This window comes from Sycon ciliatum, chromosome 6 (genome assembly GCF_964019385.1).
Source record: "Sycon ciliatum chromosome 6, ocSycCili1.1, whole genome shotgun sequence".
NCBI classification, from domain to species: domain Eukaryota; kingdom Metazoa; phylum Porifera; class Calcarea; order Leucosolenida; family Sycettidae; genus Sycon; species Sycon ciliatum.
In genome coordinates this window covers 22262484-22285112 of record NC_088648.1, presented here as the reverse complement: position 1 = coordinate 22285112, position 22629 = coordinate 22262484, and the positions used below count along the sequence as shown (strand labels likewise).

Below are 22629 nucleotides of genomic sequence, written 5' to 3'. Positions count from 1 at the left end.
TGCCAGCACTGTCTGTACTAGTAGTACTAGTACTACAAATACTGTATAGGGCTTGAAAGTGATGACGTCAAAAACGACCAGGGAGTAGTAAGTTGACATCCGATTTCTATTTTGGATCCACTAAGGTGTGACTTTGCTATTGCCTCAGTATGTGGGTGCATAGCAACCCACTCATGTCGTATGCAGGGGTGACTTTTACTTCGCCAACAGTTGTAACCCCGCCCCCAGTAGCCAAATCAGTCAGTTTCACTGGTTACATCACCTTGCTGTGGGTAAGACGGCTTGAAATGTGCTTGGAAGCCTTGGATCCATACAAAAACTGGATCCTAGTGGATCCAATTTTTGAATTTTTGTTATGCTGTGACGTAGCAGTTTCAAGCACTATTGACATAATTGTACATGACTGTACTACTCCCTGCTTCTCGTGACCACCAACACCGACCGTGCTTGGTGCCTGGTCAACACCACAACGCACAAGCCTTGCATCGACTAGGCGCCATGAGCGCGAAGTGATGGTGCATTGGTGGTGGTGGCGGTGAGAAGGAGAGCTCTGTGCGAGTGTGAAACTTTGCAGCCGTTTTTTAAACTGCTAATATTCAATCATACAATCTGAACATACCACGTACCAGTCTCTTCTCTTCTTTTCTTTTTATAGTTTCAGAAAACACTACAGTCATCATCACCAAAAGCAAGCGGTCTCTTTTAAAAAGTCTTTGCTGCAAATCTCTATAATCTCAACCAAATTTTCTATTCGGCCTGGAGCCGTGATCAGGATTTTTTAATTGCGACCAGTATCGCTGCATGGACTGTATCTTGGCCTTGGTGGTTGACACATGGGGAAGTTGCCCTGGCTAGGCTGCAGGGGTGTGAACCCGCCTCTGGCCTGGGCACCGGGTGTACAGCTAGCTACACTGTGGCTCAATCGACTCAACTGTTGAGTGACGATGACCCATACCCATAGTGAGCTGTGCCATGGTTTTTTTGCAGTCAGATGTGCGAGGGGGGGGGGGGGGGGTGTTGACTTCTCGGCTCACAGTCAAGTGCTGTACTAGTACCGGAGTCTTCAACATCATTCTCATGGGAGATGAGCTGCCTGATAACAACTCCGTACTACTCGCTACCCATAACGTGTCCCGAGATGTCAATGCATGCGTGAAATACTCTCACCCGATCCGCTTTCGGCATGCACCCAAACACGGTCTGATAAAACCAAGGGACCAAGAGGCAAGACGGACAATCTTGGAAATTCCCATGGGTCCCAGGATGCCGTAAATCAGCCCAAAAGCAGGTCAAGCAAAGTCAGACAGGGAGTAGTAAAACAACGGAATTTTACTACTCCATGGTCAGACACAAGCACACACAAGATCAAGAACACCGTAAGGTCTGGGCACCGAGTCTGTCGGTCACTACTAATACTAATACTAGTAAGACATGAAGTGCTAATTCTATAGCGTCCAAGACAATGTCTGGTATCGAGCAGAAAGCATTAGAAAAAAATACAAATCTGCCAGGAATTTAGGGACCATAGTGCGTGTGTGGGGGGTGGAGGGGGAGCACATTCATTTTCCAACGTGTTGTGATCTTTAAAAACAGAAAAAAACGGAGCTCAAAATAGCTGGGGAAATCTAGCCTCTCTCTCTCTCTCTCTAAAACATGCGTGCGCGGGCCGGGCAAACATACACACATACGCACACACACATGCACACACACACACACACACACACACACACACACACACACACACACACATACACACACACACACACACACATACACACACGCATACACACACTTAATATGCGTGTGTGCACGTACACACACCTTCCTTCCTTCCTTCTTCCACTGCCATGACTGGCTATGTGGCCCCATACGGGGCAGACCAGGAGACGTGTAGTCCACCGGGCGGGGAACGCCATACTCAGTGCGCGCAGGCCGCGCGAACAGCGTTACATTTGTGCCTCGCAAAATCCTGTGGCCGACGAAAACTGCGCGCACAAGTGCCACAACTGAGGGGCTTCGCCACAGGCTCCATGCGGGACTGGACAATAGCGTCGACAGCGTCACGGCAGGTGACCCACCATCTCTGTCGATCTTGGAAGATGTCACCAAGCTGCTCCAGAGGAACGCCAACAGCCATCAAGTCGCACTTCGCGGAGTCCTTCCAGCGCTTACGGGGTCCATGCGGTGGACGTTTGGAGGGTAACGCGCCGTACAGCAGCTGACGAGGGATCCGATCTTGCATGCGGGACACGTGGCCAAGCCATCGAAGTCGGCGGACTCTGACTTTATCCGCGATCTCCTCCATATCGCCCCACATCCCGCGAACCTGGAGAGAGGAGATGTGCTCCTCGATCTGCCGGCCACGATTTATCTTCAGGATGGAGCGGACGCACTGCAGGTGAAAGGACTCCAGGCGACGGACATCACGCTGCCTGACGGTCCAACTCTCAGATCCATAAAGAAGGACCACCAGGACAGTCACTCCATACACAATGCGCTTGATGGCGATGCTGAAGTCATCACTGTCGAAAACCGACTCCCGCAGTGCTGCTGCGTACACACACACACACACACACACACACACACACACACACACACACACACATGCACGCACACACTCACACGCGCGTACACACATCAACGATGAAGCCAAATGTCCTAGAGGGCTATGAGAGAAGTGCAGATATCTAAGAATACAGAAAATAGAACACGGCATATTGATGCTCAGTTGAGTCTGCCAGTCTCAAACAGTGAAAGGTAACGACCTCAAAGAGGAAAGGTCTACCGGATCAAGTATGCATATCATCTCGGGAAAGGATCAAAGAATCAAGTGCGCTTGTACGTAAAAAATATTTCGGGTTGTCAACAGGTTTGCAATGCGACTCAGGTGAATGTAGTGACCAATGTTATTGCCATGGCAACTGCAGAATCACAGTTTCAAGTACACGCACAGTGTATTGGTGACGGACTGTGAGGTTGCTACACAACCAGTCTTGGACTGCAAAGCAAACAGATGAATACCCATCACGGAATCGTAAAACGCCTCCTTCATGGGCGAGCATTGCAACTGGATAGATGAAGCATAGCTGCGAATAGTGTACATAGCAGCGAATAAAGAGAATATCGTAACTGCAATTGCAGCAGCTAGGCACGGCGGTTGGCCGTCTAACCTTAGGTGAGTCCGCCATTGTATTCACTGCTCACACTCCCTGTAGAGAAATCAAAACAGAGCAATAGATTAACACAAAGAAACCGATCTACTGCGAACAGAAGCAGCTTACATTCACAGTTACGCTGTTAGGTAGGTCATCAACAAGTTGAGACAACAACCCATATTAATGTTATGTACTTTGACTGTATATTAGTGTATGTTGTTGCCACACTACAAATATGGTAAAAAAGAAGAATGACAACATGTACGAATTACAAGTATGACTAATTGTCCACCAACGCAACCATATTATCATAATTGTACAGTCAGCGAGTGCGACAAAATGTCACAAAACTGACAAGGAGTACTGAGACGTTTAGCGATCTGACACTTAGCTCCAACACTTCTCCAAGGCGCAAACCAACAACCTTCCAACTTGGAAGGCTCAGGTTCGGAAAGGTCCAAGAGGGGAAGGAAAGCGCAATGAAGAAGAGCACAAGCCACGCGTCACGGCGACAACGAATGCCGAAAGCTACTGGATAATGACAAAACTAGTAAGACTATTGGACATACCGGCTTCACTACAACTCGACGACGCAAATCAACAGACCACCCAACTTGGGAGGCTAACGTTAATGTAATAAACATAGAAAGGGGAAGCAACGCGACGGCGAATTGTGACAAACCGAAACGCCAACATCCTACTGAACAAAACGCCAACATCCTACTGAACAAAACGCCAACATCCTACTGAACAAAACTCCAACATCCTACTGAACTCCACCATCATGTAAACATGATGGACTAGTTATGTACAATGAAGAATAGAAGAATAGAAGAATAGAAGCCTTGCCTAAAGCCAGATGTGGCAGCTCCAAAGATTTCTCGAAACTTCGCGGCATGTAGCCTTGCAGTGCACGTGTGAAGAAGGGTATTGAAACGGGTCACCATTGTATCAGCTGTAACAGCCTGCAGTGTCCAGGCGTGCACGGTGCCCCGTTCGTTGTTCTGCGGGTTCGTGCATTCGGTGTCAGTCGATAGTCTTGTACCAAGACTTGTACAGTTATTATAAACATGAATCATGATAAGCGCATGTTTTAGCCAGTCTATTCGAAAATATCCTGGATGAAAAAACTACAATAATTATTATGACATCTCTTCTTACATATATCCGTCAGGAATGAGTGACTTCATCAGTTCTAGCTTGCCAGTGTTCTTGGTGATGGCCTTGACTGCTTTGAATAGCTTCACGAATCCGTCGAGTTCCTCACCAACAATCATCTTCAGCAACTCCGCGTTATGAGCTGGTCCTCCATCCTTCTTCTCTATTGCATTGAGTCGAGTCACCTGATTCATTGTGAACATTCCCAGTACCTGCATTTCCTCTGCAAGTCCAGTTGCATCCAGCTTCTTAATCCATGGCTGAAGTCTGGTGACAAACACGTCCGATTCGAAAGGGTCTGCACGGGAGTAAACAAGAGCAAACATATTCTTGGAGTTTGTCTGTATAATCGGTAGAAAACCGCCCCATACTTTAATGAATCAAAAACGACGCATTCCAACGTGAAACTAAGAAATTGAAATGCCTGGAGCAGGACGCATTTGGATGCATTTTCGTACCGCCACTGCTCTTAAGCGCTGGAGATAAAGTGTCCTGGCTATCATGGTTAACCTCATTCTCTTCCTCCCGCAGAGACCTTTCCAGGGAGCCCATAAAATAATGTTGAACTTCATTTGGAGTTCGGACGCCGATTCTTTTCTTTACGTTGGAGCAACAGGAAGCCGTAGTTCCTGGCCTGCAACGATCGCTGAACGGTGTGTTGATGTGCAACATCTCAGAGCTCTTCTCTGCTCGGTGTCTGAGTGTGACCACCGGCCAGTTTGACAGTTCCTGGCGATCTGCTGAAGCTTTGATTGAGAATGCTATGTATATGTATATGTACTAGAACGCCTGCCTTATCGACCACACATTTTGTATCCGGGCTGTGTATTGTACACATGTGCATACCAGATCTGGCATGCATAAAAAAATATCAGCAAAAAATGAAAGCTGACCGACCGACTGGTATTTTCCTGGCCATGTTACCCCAAACAAAAGACGTTTTCGGTGTGGCCATATTATTATTGTTTGCTTTTTCGCGGCAGCATCAGTGGCCATGTAAATGAGGCACCAAAACGTTCAGAGCCTGGGCGTCATCAAGAATCCCGTAATAGTACGGGATCAGCAGTGAAAGATCAAAGACCCTTGCAACATTGCCATGTACAATGGGTGGTGCATACTTGAGGCACTCACCGAGCATGTCGTCGGGGATAGTAGTAGTAGCCCGTCCGTTAGAGAGTCTCGTCGCAGCAGATGCTTCGGAGATTGGCAGGCGGGGGGGTCCTTCGTCAGGCACTACAGCAGTAAACACAAAACACCTTCCACGTTTGAGAAGACAAGACAATTGAAAATGGCACAAACATACAGTGCACTGTACTCCCTCCCGCAGAAGCAAACATGCTTTAGCCACGTTAGAATATGAATGACAAGCACTCACTCATTTCCAGCTAGCACGGAGAGTCTTGTACACACTTTACCAGCTGACACACTGACATTGATATGAACAACTGATGCCACAGAAGTTCTAACCGAAGGCCCATGCAGGTTCTGCCAAACCAGCGATAAGCACATGCGCATTGGTTCACGAAAGTACGGCAATCAATGGTGGTCCATTGTTCGAGTTTCTCTTGCTCACAGAGCTATTCATAATGTGAACCATGAACCTGGATCACTATGGGAATGCATAATTAGCAATTAAGCCAGCTTTGTTCATTGTGTGAATATGAGAACCGAAATGAATAAAATTAATGTGCATTAACTCATTTTAAAACTGCCTTGTAAAAAGGCGACGTGGAGATAATAATCTTAATCATGCAATGAACATCCACCCTGCCCCAAGGCCATGCATGGCGACTGAAATGGGTAGCTCGGTAGCGAAATCCACGTTGTTTCATGTTCCACCTGCCCAGGCTGTTGTTATCTGGAACCAGATGCCACTGGTTCCAGATGGACAATGGCCGCTCTGAATGAGCTACTGGAAAGTTGTATTTTCCACGGTCCATGTAGGATGGTGTCTAAATGGGGAAAACGATATTTATGGGATTTCCGTTATCTGTGCATGTCGTGCAATGCCTTTTCCACAAGCAACCTGCCGGACATCCACCCAATTTACAACTCAACCTAGCTGGATATCGACATGGTGCTGTGCACCAGAATCGATTCTCACCTATTACGCCACACCCACACAAACATGCGCGCAAACACACCTTTGACCTTTTGACGCCCATCACCGGAGGCGATGATGACGATGCTACAGCATTTGACAACCATTTGACACCCATCGCCAGAGGCGATGATAGCGATGCTACAGCAGAAGCCATAGCAACTTGTGCTGGGATTGCACCATTCAACAGCTTGCAAGGCTGACAAATTGACCGCCACTATTCAGCCTGGTCTACACCACACAGCTATGAAGTGGCTTTTTCAGCCCAGTGGGTCTTTTTCATCTTTTTTCCGCACACACACCACACCACATACTCCGGCATGCACTGGCTGTTGGTAACCACCCAGGAGAATGAAAGAAAAGTCAGGAGGAGTCTGAGAAAGAGAAGAAAGACGTGTGTGACCATAATTGTCGGGAATCGAACCCGCAACCTCTCGATTAGAAATCGCTGCACATACCACTGCACAATATGGGACAAACACACACGCATGCTTGCTCGCTCGCATGCACGCACGCCCCCCCCCACACATGTACATGCACACACATATACACACACGTACACACGTACACATATACACACATGTACACACACACACGTACACACACACACACATAATAATAATAATAACACACACACACACATACACACATACACATACATACACACATAAACATACACACATATATTATGTAAATATTATAACAAGGAACCGAGTGTATATAGAGATATATACACCAGTATGAAAACCGAGGCAAAGCCGAGGTTTTTATAACTGGTGTATATATCTCGATATACACGACGTCCCTTTGTTATGATATATTTGTACCTCTCCATATTCACCGTGTGTGACCACCTAATGGCTTGTTCCTCGCCGACAACTACTGCTAATTTCCCTTAGCGGTGTATCGTCAGGCGAAATAGCACGTCATAGTACATTTGAGATCAGCGGGAAGAACATGACGACGACCACTAATAATTAGTATCTGTGCACACGAATCTGCTGTGTGTGTCACTCTGTGTGTCAGCTATGATAATCATCTTCTGTGGTTCCATGCCTAGCATGTACGTCTGAACCATCCTGCAAAGTTTGAATGACGTAGGTTGAGCGATCGCTCCGCGAAACATACTTTTTGAAATTCTCTTCATAGTATATCTTCCACCATTGAAATTTCGAATTTCTTGCTGAGAGGGGTGGCTTGCAACCTCGATATGGCTTGTTCCAGGCATGCTTTGGAGCCATCTTCTGTTGAAGTAGTGGCGGGGAACTGCCCTGCAACTGCTACAACAAAAAATGATTCAATCTGAGAAAGGGTGAGACCGCGAATCTCGGTTGAATATTGAGTATTTCAAGCCTTTTCACGACGAAGATGGAGTTCTTTTTGGAGATGGACATGGTGTCCGACTTCTGGCGTCTGGTGAAGCCAGGGATCATTTTGTCCCGTCAGGTCGGCAGCCTAACCGTCGGTAAGCTTGTGTTTGGATCCCGTTCTACTCGATGTAGTAGATCACAAACAATTTGATATCGCAAAATTGATCTCAGCATCGTGCGTACGGTATTTTATATTCAGAAAATCCCTAAGTGTCTCTGTGTGGCCGTCCTATGCCACGAGAAACTCCAATCAGGCTCCTATGTCCTCTGCCTTCATGATTGAATGTCCACTTCGTTTGAACAACGAACACAACAATCGAGGACGGCTTTGCAATGAAAAATACAGCTATACTGGAGCTGAAAAAAGAAGAAAAAAGCGTGCTCAGGATGGGACTCGAGTACACGCATACTCTCCCAGCAGGTGAAACGCAAATTTTTGTGAAAAATGCGTGTCGCCGACTGACCAGTAATTTCGCCTGACGATGGAGATATAATAATACACTACTAAGGAAGAGCATGCCTAAGACTGTAAGTGTATATGGAGTCAGGTATAAGTATCTATTAGTGCACGATTAAAGAGGTCAATATATGAAATATAGAACGAGTAAAAGACCGAGGTCCCCCGAGGTCTTTTACGAGGTCTATATTTCATATATTGACCGATTATGATGGCAATAATAGATTTATCACGACATAGCATACCTAAACTGTTTTTAGCAGTGTTTATAGGAAGAAAGGAATACTATTGTAATAGTACATCGTATGTACATATGCCGTTTACATTGGACCTTACTTCTCTATAAACAGAAGTTTTCAGTTGTCACTTGTAGTATGTTCCCCAAGTTCTTTGACTGAGAATCTGACAGTTTGGGTTTGAATCCCAACGTTTGGCTTCAGAATTTTCTTCTTTCAGTTCTAATTTTTTTCTAAGTTGAGGAAAAAGTTCTAAGTCCTCGGGCTAAGTGGTCAATAATAAGTGGTCAATATAAGCGGTCAATACATGCTGATATTTGACCGCTTAGAGCTCACAAGTTTCTGTGGGGGTCAATAATAAGAGAGTGATAAACACACATATACACACACACGCACGTACGAACACACGCACGCACACACATACACACACACATACACACACACATACACACACACACACACACACACACACACGCACACACACACACACACACACACACTGCATCTTGCTTACCTCCGGGTAGAGACCTCCGGTATGTGAATGTTATCGGAATGGCGTGGCACTTGACGACCTTCAGCTTGTCGTCCGTACCCGATTCTGCTCCAGCGCCATTCTGCTTGCCATTTAGGACATTTCCCATGTTTCCTTGGTCGGTACAGCAGCGGCATTCAATATTGCCTTGCGGTCCATAACTACCACTCCATCCAGTGCCCTCGCGAGACTCGAAACAAGCAGATGACTCAATCTTGTAGAATGTTGGCGGATTTTCCACACAGGCGGGTTGCCAGTCCCTTCCCGGGCGCACCGTGAACTTGTACGAGATCGAATCACCTTCTTTGAGCAGGAAATAATTCCGCGAGCACGCCAGCTCGGACATTCTATCTGGCGGCGACAGCACCTTCGGAGGCGGTGCCAGGAATGGTCCGTAGGCAGGAATGGCCTTGATGTGCAGGTGCGCTGGATCTCTGTCTTCCGTCTTCTCGCCGTAGACCCACACGCGGCAGGCCTTGATCTTGTCCGTGCACGGCAGCATCCTGATTTGCTCCGGGCTCAGCTCTTCTCCGCATGTGTAGACGACTAGACGCAAGAGACGGAGACACACAATCATGTTCGCAGCAAGAAGTCACATGCATACGCATGCACGTACATGTACGCACACCAAACAGACAAACAGGTTCGCTGCAACAAAGCTTACAGGTACACACATGCATGCACGTACATGTACATACACTATACAGACACACAGGTTCACTTGATAACGCATAAAGAGTTCACAGTTTCGTGTTGTGAACGCCGTACCCTTTCGGAGGGAAAGTGGCTCTGTTGTCTGTGCATGTTTGGGAGAAGAGCCCATATTGGGCAAAGCTACAACGAAGATACAGGAGCAAAACAGCTAGCTACTCTACCTGCCTGCGCAATGCAACCCAGCCCACCGCACCAAAACCAGCATAATATGGAGATGATTGATGTTCACATTTAGGTGGGCGCTGGCGGGCTCCCTGTAATGTTCATTGTACTATGTATCCAAATTGGCTGATTGCGCCACTGTTTGAAATGTACTTCCTCCGCGTCATCGAAATTGTCACAGTTTGACTATTGATATAAATGGGCTATTTTCTCACTAGCAGTCGTACCACAGGTAAGGAATCGGACACAGACGATAGTCATCAGTATTGGGCGACTGCAAAGTTCTATTTTGAAATTTTGAACTGGACGCAATTTCTTCGCTGATGTCGCTACGATGGTACTTTCGACTAGCTGCATGCTGAGATCAGTCAGCCGTTACCGCCTGAACATTTCTTTTGCTTATGGCCATTCCCTCAAAAACTCATCCCTGTTTTACCTGAGCTGGGGGGGGGGGGGGGGGAGAATGACTTCGTGGAACAAGCGGCAGCGCTTGAAGAAAACATCGAGGGGTCAGAAAACTAATGCATGCAAGAGCGATAAAATTAAATTGTATCGCTCTTGCATTCATGCAAGTAATGCTGGGACACCAAAAGCCATGCACGTGTAGTGCTAGTGGTGCACGCGCAGCTACCGTAGACCAGTGATGCTGAAAAAGAGGGTGCGCTCGACATGATAGTACACTTACCAGTCACCTGCATGAGCTGCGGCCACACAGCTAACATGAATGGGCGTGCCACGGCTAAAAAAAGGTCATTTCAAGATCGAGGTTATTCCGCGGATGGTAATCAACCGCCATCTCAACAACCGTGCATTATTAGCCCAACATACTCGTACTGCGTTGGTGGTGAAGTAGAAATAATCCGGAGCTTGCAGACAACAAGCATAGCAGCTCTTGTCCTGTGGAGAAAGTCAAAGCGTTCGAGATGAGGCGCGACCACCTTACAACCTTCCTGGAAAATTTTGCGGAACAATATTTTTTCGTCCATTGACATCAGCGACGAGGCCTTCAGCTCCGCGTGAAACTCTCAGTCCAACTGTCCTGGAACGTTACTCTAGACTTCAGACTATGATCATGTGTAAGTATTTTCGTATAGTTTAGCATATGGAGTTGTTAGTAACAAGTGACAAGTCACTAGTCAAACTGCGACAATTTTGATGACGCAGAGGAAGCAGCATTGCCGTTGTTACCTACTTGATCACATCACATAAGTGGGTATACCCAGGTTTCAACAGTGCTCAACACCACAGGGGCGGAGCGTAACCACAAAGGTCAAAAAGAATGGTTTCACCAATTATAGAAACATACGTTGTAACGCTGCGTTTCATGCACGTAGCTAAATGCTAAGGCAATCATCAGACAACTAATGCTTTTGTCGCGGGATAGCGTGTTCTTATTGTGGGGGATACGCATGGGCATGTAGAGGAGGTGTGAGTTATCAATGCAGGGTATGCATGGGAAGAGCGAGTGGTAATAATTACATCACTGGATGGGCATGCGCAGCAGGCGCGAACTACGCATGGAGCGTGCAGAGGCGGAGAGACCACCAGGCAGGACAAGGGTAAACCATGGGGGAACTGGGCAGGGGGTGTGATCAGCTGCTCACTACCCTTCATGTCCTCGATGTCCTTAGGCGGAGAGACCACCAGGCAGGACAAGGGTAAGCCATGGGGGAACTGGGCAGGGGGTGTGATCAGCTGCTCACTATCCTTCATGTCCTCGATGTCCTTAGGCAGAGAGACCACCAGGCAGGACAAGGGTAAGCCATGGGGGAACTGGGCAGGGGGTGTGATCAGCTGCTCACTACCCTTCATGTCCTCGATGTCCTTAGGCGGAGAGACCACCAGGCAGGACAAGGGTAAGCCATGGGGGAACTGGGTAGGGGGTGTGATCAGCTGCTCACTACCCTTCATGTCCTCGATGTCCTTAGGCGGAGAGACCACCAGGCAGGACAAGGGTAAGCCATGGGGGAACTGGGCAGGGGGTGTGATCAGCTGCTCACTATCCTTCATGTCCTCGATGTCCTTAGGCAGAGAGACCACCAGGCAGGACAAGGGTAAGCCATGGGGGAACTGGGCAGGGGGTGTGATCAGCTGCTCACTACCCTTCATGTCCTCGATGTCCTTAGGCGGAGAGACCACCAGGCAGGACAAGGGTAAGCCATGGGGGAACTGGGTAGGGGGTGTGATCAGCTGCTCACTACCCTTCATGTCCTCGATGTCCTTAGGCGGAGAGACCACCAGGCAGGACAAGGGTAAGCCATGGGGGAACTGGGCAGGGGGTGTGATCAGCTACTTGATCACATTATGTACAATTGTATATAAGGGGCCTTTATGCAAGCCTTCATCCTCGATTCTCGGGGAGTTCATTCTCTCATTCTTGGTGAAGCACTACTCTCTCACTCTCTGGGTCTCTGACTAGTCACGCTTGATCTTTTGATCTAGCTTGCAATGTTTCCAATAAATATTGTTTGAAGTGGAAACCTGTGGTTCTGTCTGAACTAGCTAACTTGGATGGCGACTATATCGGTCGTCTACCCGTGTAGCCACTAGACTGATCAATCTTTGTCACAAACCAGGCCACGACATGTCCATTGAAAACAATAGGCAATACTCACCATCATGGCAGAAGTGCTTCTTGCTGTAACAGATCTTCTTCTGTTGATAGTCCACAGTTATACCTGAATACGGGCATTCGTCTTCTTCAGGTCTGTCCAAGGTGGCATTCCGGTCGACCTGCTTGGCTGGTGTTTCGAAAGGTTCGCCGTCAGGTAACTTGGTCATTGTCCACGTTGAGTTGCCTACATGAACCACGGTGCAGCACTTACGCGACGTGGGTAGCTGTGTACTTTCACCAGAACCACTATCTTCAGCTGACTCTGATGTTTTGCCAGGAAAATGAACAAGATAGATCTATCAAATGAAGGCACAATACAACAGAGTATATTGTAGGCAACATGAACAAGCACAAATGTGCCAACATATGTACGTACTTCCTCCGGAAACAAAAACTTCGTGACTTTTTGACATGACTTTTCAAGGAGTTACTGTGCCCAACAAAAGTGTTCTTTTGGAAGAGAAACACTTCAACACATTCAATCGACATATCTACAAGATATACAGGATTGATTAGTGGGAGTAGAGTCTCAGTCTTGGTCGCCATCGCTCGACTCATCACCGCTGAAATCGTTCCAATTGGCAGGTCGATCGACGCGATGTTGTATGTCACGGAGAAGCTTCTCCGCGTCCCTGATCATCTTCGCTGTTACCCGAGTGCCTTCTCCAACATCTCGGCGGAGACCACGGCAGCGCTGCAGCGCTGGTACTCATTGCCGTCTCCCCTCTCGCCCGAGGATGCCCCGGAACAACAAACACAGGCAACGCCAAACATTTCAAATTTCCTCCGAGGGATATCATAGTCGTACCAGCACTTCCCGACTGCCGCGATCAGATCTCGCCTTCTCCTTTGCCAAGGACACATCATCGAGGCTTCTGGAAAAGGCGAGATCATCCACGTTGAGGTCTGGGCTCTACAGGGACTGAACGACTTCTATTTTGAACTTGTTCATCTTGCTCTGCTGCGCGAAGTGACGATTGTCACATCTCTGCGTTTTGGAGTTTTGACATCGTGCCGACCTGTTCGCATGCAGGGATGGCGAAGATTTCAAAACGCTAGCTGCTATTGCGATTCATTTTCCACACTTCTTGCTCCTCAGTGCCACTGTGCTGCTCTCTCAAGTTCTGAACTAAAAAATAGCTACGACGAGCAGTGCGCGCAGTGCTTTTCTCCCCATTGCGCCTAATGGACGAACAATGAAAACATGTTCGCTTTGCTTTGTTTGCAGCGTCGACACCCTTGCTCTGCGACGACTGTCGGCTCACCAAAATATGAATCATGCTTTCGTACAATTCCGAAATGTCATGTCAGTGTTTCTGGCTGGCAGAAGCAGAGAGAGAGAGAGAGCGAAATGACAGTAGCGAAAAGTATTGAAAAAAAGTCACGAAATTTTTGGTTCCGGAGGAAGTATGTGCGTACACATGCACACACACAAACGCTCTCTCTCAAACACACACAAAAACAAACACACACACACACACACACATGCGCATGTGAACGCAAATACACCCATACACACATGTCCTCAAAACCACTGTAATGAAACACACAGACACAGTGTCACACACACACACACCATGTACCATGTACCATGTACCATGTATATGTTACGCCTGTCGCAAGAGAAGCACGCAAATCTGCAAATGCATGCACTGGATGTGCACCCACAGATTTCCTCTTATAGCAACGATAGCGAACAAGATCTGAATGAGACAGATTAAGATTTGCGCCAGATAATTGTCTAATCCACACAACTGGCGAAGCCATGTGAATCGACCACCAATGCACACCTGGTCTACACCACACAGAGTACATTGGCATAAAACGGCAAAGACAGTTACCTATGCACACCCTACACTTGCAGGGGTAACTAGTGTAGACAACACGCTGCTTTGTTTGAATTGTTGCTGTACGTTGATCATGAGCTACGAATCAAACGAAATTGTCTCTGAGTGTGGAACCGTGCTACAGTGGCTTTCGAAGTGTTTGTGTTGTCCGTGACCTCTGTGAGGTCGGTCCTCTTTTGGAAGATGTGCTCTGTGTGCGCTGGGTCCGCGCGGGCGGTGTGCGGACCGCGCGCGGACTGCGCAGGTTGCGACGTTCTCTTGTGCCTACCGAGCACTGAACAATACGAATAGACAGATTATCAGCTCTACAGAGAGACTGGGACGATGATAATCTGTTACTGGTAAGTGAAATGGCAATGTTCTCAGTAACCAATATCAACATTACGTGTACTACAAACAAAGCATGCTGGTCACACATGTATCATATTTTCCGGAGTATAAGCCGTACTTTGAACACCAGCAATTCACCAGCAATTAGTCGCTGTGCCTTATACTACGATGGTCAAATTAACGCAGATAAGCTAGGTAGATGTTTGCATTTCATGACCAAAACATTGGGTGTGGCCTATACTCCCGAAAATACGGTGGTAAACGTAGTAACACTAAAAGGGTTAACCTACCTGATCAGTCTCAGCAATATGAGGTACATCAATTTCCACCTGCACTGGTCTTCGAAATTTAGCTTCATGCGATCCAAACGCCATCACCTGAGCATATCAACAGAATTGAAATGAAGACATCGGACCAAACAAGAGATTCCGTGTCAAGATCTAAGACCAGAAACACGCACAACATACTTTCTAAGCGCAACTAGTGCACCATGGCAAAGATCATTTGCTCACACTTGTGAACACAGAACATCGACGGCGTTCAACCGGAAGTTCCAGCAGCTCACGTTGCTGCTGTTGCTGAATAACACATCAGTGTATCATCAGTGTTTTTCAATTCCTGATCAATCAAGTTTTCTTTTTAGAGGCTTCTCTGACAGCATTTACATCAAGGACTCGGCTGAAACTCGGCCTAAACTTCAATTCGGAAAAAAATATAATAAACTGCACAGCAGGGAATTTTTCGGGCGGAATTTATAATCGTACGATTGGGAACACGGCAGCTGGATGGAAGCTGGATTTGGCGCACATGATTCTGCAGGCGCTACCAAGAGCGCAAACGCCTCTGTGGCGGGTGAAAACGTCTACCTGAGCGTTCCAAGTGCCTGGCGGACAAACTAGGAGGGCAGCGACGACAAATTATAGTGAAGCAACCAAGAAGAAGGCGCTTTCCAAGCGATAGCGCAAGAAGACCTTTCACTTAGATCACGGGTGACTAAAAAAACGATATCGGTTCGGTTTTCTGCAAATATTGGCATTTTGAAAATCGCTGGGATACCTAATTTTACATCACACGTCCGAACTTATGCAAACAGAGACAATAAAAACAATCACACTGAAATTGTTGATGCGTGTGCTCTCTTTGATGAATTTTAAGCTCAGCTCACACTTACACTATGTAGCGTAACTCCATCACCATGTTCACTTGGTAGCGTGCCTTGGAACATCATGTGGACAGGTGGCGATATGTGCAGGGTTTCACTCACTGTCCCGGCAAGAAACTCAACTTTTCCTCCTTCCATGAAAAGCACTGCACCTTCATGGCGAATGGGTATCTGCTCCGTATCAGTCTTGGGACAAAAAAAAGAGAAACCGTTCACAAATACTAGGCACACTCTTCCCTCAAACTGATAGGACAGCTCCTATCCAGCACACAAAATACATGTATCCAACTACACTGAATTCTAGGCGCTGAGAACAGGTATTAGGCACAAAGCCTAGATTCTGGAGTGCAATAATTCATAAGATGCATGTATACTTATGTAAACTTATGAATATAAATGTATAGTGTATACCATAGTGTATCTAGCCGGGGATGTTTCAGCAGCCAACAACATCTACATGTGAATCGCACCAGCACCAGCACAAGCAAAAAACAGGAACAGATTAGAAGAAAGTGAAAAGGGGAGAGGGAAAATCAAGGCACCACGCGCGCACCATAACTTATTACTTAGAATCAGTCTGAGCACAAGGCTGCCAGTAGCTATTCTCGCGCTAGAAGGAGAGAATGCTAGACGTCTTCAAACTCACCTCCGACACATATCGGTATTCAGGGCTCTCATCAGGAGCTACATCTTCAACCTGGACATCGGCTGAGGCCAGGGAGATTTCTTCAAGCTTGTCCACTACCGCCGCGAGATCAGAATCATTTGGGCTATCACAGGACAGAGCCTGGCGGCACAGAGAACAACCCAAGGAAGAAGAAACCCACTAAAGACATACATCAATCATCTCACGCCCAGCTCTTGCCTTTCGGGGGGGGGGGGGGGGAGGAGGCGCGGGCAACATATTCATATAATTCATCAGAAACGAAGCGACTGATTCCATACGTCGACTGGCTAGCCGATAATGTTGTGTCGATTGATGAAAACCTTTATCAACTCGCGCAATTGTTTAAAAAATTCCTGTTTAAATACCCCGAGGTATGTAGTTCATACACTTCAAGAGTCTGAGTCCTGCCAAATCAGACCATGCACTGTGAAGCAGACTTTTATATACATGAATCCATTTTGCTTTCACATACAGTCGAGTACAAGAATGGTGAAAAACGAGTACGACGCGGGCCTGTTTGAACAATGAAACCTACAATGCGCTTCTGTGGCTGGTGTATGGGTGGGCGAATAAGTATGTGCAGGTATAATGAGCTGGGTTTGTGTGTCATGCATGAGGGCCATGCGATGGTCAGCTCGTTCCTAATTTCTTGATTCTATTTGGCTTAAGCGTAGGCTAGCCAACGTTGCTTGGTGATGCCAACGTGAAAATAATAATAATAATAATAATAATAAAACAGGTCGCGTAATGAAGCAGCATAACGATAGATGTGCAAAGTCATGATGCCTGGTCCGCTTCTGTCCTGGGTTCACTACCCCGTGCGTTGCAGCCGCGAGCAAAACCAGCTCAGGCTGAGAGTTCCCTCCATGATTGCTTGTCCAAAGCGCGCATTCTGAGCCCACTCAGATCAGTCATGGTCTTCAGTGGCATGTCTCTGGCAGCTGTGCTTGCCTTGACTGCCGTGGCCAGGTTCGATTTCGGGCGTCCACGCACACCGGTGACATCTCGACGGAAGTAGTTGTCCATTGCCTGCTGTGGCGGGGCATCTGAGGGCATCCTCAGAACATGACCCAACATCCGGAAACGGCGGACAGCAACGGTGTGCGAAAGTGGCTGTGTGTGTGCTCTGGAATATAGGTCTTTGTTGGAGATGATGGCGGGATACCTAATTCCGAACAAGTTCCGTAGTTGACGTCTATGGAAGGCGTTCAGCTTCTCCAGTGCAGCCTCTGTCAGTCCCCAGGTTTCGCAGTTGTATAACAGTGTTGGTAGGACGATGGCATTGTAGAGACGAAGCCTGGTTTCCTCGGATACAAGTTGACGTCGTATCCAGAGCGAATACATGCGGCCATACGATGTTGATGCTTGGTCCATTCGTCGGCTCAAGTCCTCCTCTTCTCCCAAGAGAGAGCCAAGTTGCTTCGATCTTCGCCATTCGGTGGTGGAGGCAGAGATGTGAAGCCACTCTGTTTTGCTGCTGTTAACGTTGAGTGACCAGTCACCCAGGCCGTCAGCTATCACGGGTATCAACGTGAAAATGCTGACAATAATTATAAATCAGTCAATAGCGTTGAATCAAGTGGTTGATCAATTTAGGCCGGCTGTTTCATCCCTAATCAAAATCAAATAAGTATTAGCGGAGTTGTTTGTTTGTTTGTTTGTTTAGCTTTATTTTACTTCACCAGAAGCACAGGCAAAATCTGCCTTCTCACTGGGCGTATTGCCACAGTTCTCGCAAAATGATGAAGGTAAGTTCCGATAGCTTCGGTTTTTTTAAACATAATAATATTATGGTTTGCAGAAAATTTGCACCAATGTGTGACATACACTCAGAACGCAAGTACCATAAAGTCCGCTGTAAATGCCCACCATCCCTGTGCAACATGTACAGGCCTGGACGCACTGACACCATGAACTGTGACCGGTATAGTATACGATTAACTTGAAAGTGCAACTAACACTGTAGCACTAGGGGCGCTTTTCATTGGTCAACTATGTCCGTTCTACTGGCTTTCAAAAATGTCTTCCTCGCAATAGCTACACAGTAAACTATGAACAAAATACTTCAATATCTGAAGAACTCCAAGCCATCATTTGTTTCTCACCCACGCAACAAACAAGGACTATGGTTGTCTTGAGCACTTAAGTGTTGTAAACAAGCAAGCAGTGAATCCAAAGCTGTCGCTTCTGCCGACGCTCTTTTCAGCTTCCCTATCGTGTCGTTCTCCCTGTTCTCCTTGCGACTGCCAACGGACAAATCGCTGATGCTTCGTAGAACCATCCTATCTTTGGTGAATCACCATTGCATTCAAACTTCACGGCTTGCGACTTCACAGCACTGCATGTGAATTCCATGTTGTAGATTCTACGCCGTTTTGACCTGACGAATGAGCTGATTCAAAGACGAGTCGTTTATCGGACGAAAAGAAATCTCGACTGTAGTCATACTGTATTTTCTTGGATGCAGGTCAATGACAATTGCTTGAGCAGGACTTTCTGGTAAGACATGGGCAGTTTGCAGGCGTGCAGTTGTTCTCGTACTCATTCAGCTTTTATGGCAAATGTCTTGGTACAACTTTTAAAATTTACCTGAGAAAGACAACAAAATGGCCTCCCTCGTCAAGATAGTGAGAACCAGCTTGGGTAGGCGTATATGGGTGTTTGCAGCGGACTTTACGGTATAAAAAATAAGCCCTCTGTGGACTCATTTCATTCTCAAGGACTTAATTCAAATCCTTAGCTGTGAAAGGGTTTTTAACAAAGCAAATCTCCTACACTAAAGCTGTGTTCACAACTGGCGTGTGGACATGGTACGCTTGCGGTTCATGTGTGCTCAAATGCGCGTTCAGGCTTTCACAAAAACCAGAAATTTGAGTAATATTCAGGGTGTGTGACACCTTTGAGCACTAATCTGTTGACCCCGCAAGTCAAAGTGACTGGTATGTACGATGGTATGTGCCGGATACACGCTGAAATTACAACATGTTGGAGTTTCAATTTCGGGTCATTTCCATATGCATAACGCCCAAAAAGCCAGCAACAACATGGAGAAACGCGTGCACGCACCAGTTGTGAACACAGCTTCAGAGAGTATATTTATGTGCCACTGACCTGGGTGGACAGTACCTCGGAACGTGGTGAGCGTACTTCTGTTTGATTTGACAAAACAAGCGAACCGGATTGAACTGCGGATGCCGCGTTGCAGTCAATGATACTGGGAGACACAACCAAGTTCTGTACGTCATCGCTGTAATCAATCTCAGCTGACAACACTGGTCCTACAAAGTGCACAGACAGACAAACAGACAGACGTAGACGCACATAAGTGCGCACAAAGAAACACGCATAGCGACAGACAGAGAAAAGATCCCACAAATTCACGCACGAAAGACTTTGAACAACAAAAGGAGATTTGAGTCTTGCTCAGTTTGAATACCGGTATACGATATAAGTCCACAGATTTCGGGTGTTGGCCGAAACAACTTTGACTAAGCAAACGGAATATGTATGTACAGCCAGTTTCGTAACTATGGATTTATTGAAGCAAAGAGGTCACAACTGTCCAACAGCGCAAGGAAGCATAGCTAAAAACAACGGATGAATTCCAATTTTACATTATGAACCCTTTACACACTCATCGCTGAAGTGATTTCCTGGAGCTTATTACAATCGGAAGATAGACGCTATTAATTTCCAGTTTTAAAAAATCACATTGTTCTGAAACTTGCTGTAAGACTTGTGTCGCCAGGTTGTGTTGGGGTGCGCAGAACGATGCATATGTCACCCAGGCCATGTCCGAAAGAAATTGGCTGCTGGTGCACGGCCTGGTTGGGCAAAACCAATTGTATGCCGCGGCATGAAAACATTAGCAAGATGAATTACACGTACCTCGAGGGCTCAGCACCTTCTGTTGCTCCTGAGAGACACATGGGCAAAAGCACATCAATGCGTGGCTGGCATATTATTATTATTTCACCGTCCAATGGCAGAAGCCAATGCAAAGGAGGGGGCGTCAGCCAGCCATGGCAAGAGAAGAAAAAAATGAAGGAAAGAAGATGATAATGTTGTACACGAGAGAGCCTAGTACTAGGTTGAAGGTCTGACCTCGTCGTTGCCTTGACCTACTATGCAGAGAACTGTAAAATTAATAAAGACAGTCGTAATGTCAAATTTGTCCGGGTAGGGGAGGGGGGGGGGTCATTCTCTACCTACATTCACCTAAACAAACTGTTCTGCCAAGAATTAGCTGAGCAGCGCAAGCAGTTTTCTGGCTGCTTCTTCGAGCAAGCACTCAAACTGTGCTCCCATGTTCGCACTTGTACACTCCCTGGAAGAACTCTGCAAGCAGATAGTAGTTGTCATGACATGACATTGCATGAAAGCCAGGCAAGTACTACATGACGTGTAGTATAGGCACTTTATCACCCGTAATGAGAATACACGTACAGTCAACTTGGCTAATAACAACTGCGGATATAACGACAATTCGCTAATAACGACTGCGGATATAACGACAATTCGCTAATAACGACTGCGGATATAACGACAATTCGCTAATAACGACTGCGGATATAACGACAATTCGCTAATAACGACTGCGGATATAACGACAATTCGCTAATAACGACTGAGGATATAACGACAATTCGCTAATAACGACTGCGGATATAACGAAAATTCGCTAATAACGACTGCGGATATAACGACAATTTGCGAATAACGACTGCGGATATAACGAAAATTCGCTAATAACGACTGCGGATATAACGACAATTCGCGAATAACGACTGCGGATATAACGACAATTCGCTAATAACGACTGCGGATATAACGACAATTCGCTAATAACGACTGCGGATATAACGACAATTCGCTAATAACGACTGCGGATATAACGACAATTCGCTAATAACGACTGCGGATATAACGACAATTCGCTAATAACGACTGCGGATATAACGACAATTCGCTAATAACGACTGAGGATATAACGACAATTCGCTAATAACGACTGCGGATATAACGAAAATTCGCTAATAACGACTGCGGATATAACGACAATTTGCGAATAACGACTGCGGATATAACGAAAATTCGCTAATAACGACTGCGGATATAACGACAATTCGCGAATAACGACTGCGGATATAACGAAAATTCGCTAATAACGACTGCGGATATAACGACAATTCGCGAATAACGACAGAATTTCCATGCCCAGAGCAAAGTCCCATCAAACTTTAATACATAATTATAATGAGACTTCGGGTATAACGACACTTCGCGAAAAAGGACAGTTTTCTGATGCCCCGCCGAGTGTCGTTATAAGCGAAGTTGCCTGTAAATAGTACACCGTAGGTGTTCATCGTAAGCTGTGCGCATACTTGCACTGCCTTTGTCTTATTCTCCTCCTTGTAAATGAAAAACTTCGAAACCGTGTGCCTTTGATAGTACTAGCGTTACACATGCGATGCACTGCCATGCCGGCTGGTGTGCAGCTATCCGGAAAAAAATGCTCGCACAACACGGCTCAGGAAAATGGCGACCACCATCCACCTGGAAGAGGTGGCATGCCCGTCCATCCGCTCGAGAGTCCTTTTAATGGAACATTCTGCCTCTTGACAATCACAGCATTCCTCGAGTTCCAACTGCTGAAACTTGCTTTCCCTTCAATCTGCCGTATCTATATCATGGAATATCCACCACTTGACATACAGCAAGCAATAGTATCCCACAGTTACATAATATCGCAATGAGCATTGCTTGTGCGTCAGTCACCATGCAAACAATAAGAAATCAATGGACGATGGTGCCACTCATGTGAAAGCAATAGTAATGTCCTTGTCCAGTCACGTGTGAAAGCATCGAACACTTACTGATATGGCAACTACTGCATCCTTGTTACTCTGCCCTTCCAACTGTGCACAAAAGTTTCAAAAAGACCAGACAGTGATGCAGAATCAGTCACTGAAGCAGTGCCCAATACAATACAAAAGTCCAATCAACAATTGCCGCCCATCCCAAACTCTCAAGTCGACATAATTTGCAGTAGTTTGAGACACTGGTGACATCCAACCCTAAGTGTCAAGCTGGCACCCTGAACAAGTTCCAACATATCATTGTA

The 22629-nt window shown here is 46.6% G+C and overlaps 1 protein-coding gene across 2 annotated transcripts; it reads right to left on the bottom strand.

Annotated features, from left to right (window-relative positions):
- Positions 1-1382: 1382 nt before the first annotated feature.
- On the bottom strand, positions 1383-22443 carry LOC135819704 (uncharacterized). Of its 2 annotated transcripts, none has more exons than XM_065332955.1 (12): positions 22382-22443; positions 20394-20421; positions 19617-19783; positions 16485-16625; positions 15848-16024; positions 14967-15053; positions 12501-12795; positions 8992-9555; positions 5445-5546; positions 4317-4611; positions 3171-3209; positions 1383-2550 (listed from the first exon to the last, which is right to left on the bottom strand). In XM_065332955.1, exons 5-11 carry the CDS (start codon positions 15974-15976, stop codon positions 3194-3196), a joined length of 1488 nt encoding a protein of 495 aa, XP_065189027.1. In that variant the 5' UTR covers positions 15977-16024; positions 16485-16625; positions 19617-19783; positions 20394-20421; positions 22382-22443; the 3' UTR covers positions 1383-2550; positions 3171-3193. The 2 variants fall into 2 exon arrangements, with proteins under 2 accessions (XP_065189027.1, XP_065189028.1); XM_065332956.1 differs by having other exon boundaries at positions 1383-2547.
- Between the last annotated feature and the right edge of the window lie 186 nt (positions 22444-22629).

Coding starts and splice junctions, on each gene's coding strand:
- LOC135819704 (XM_065332955.1), bottom strand. CDS start 15,976: ATGGAAGGAGGAAAAGTTGAGTTTCTTGCCGGGACAGTGAGTGAAACC. Junction 12,796..14,966: donor ATATTGCTGAGACTGATCAG/GTAGGTTAACCC, acceptor TTCATTTGATAG/ATCTATCTTGTTCATTTTCC. Junction 5,547..8,991: donor CCGGAGGTCTCTACCCGGAG/GTAAGCAAGATG, acceptor TTACTGCTGTAG/TGCCTGACGAAGGACCCCCC.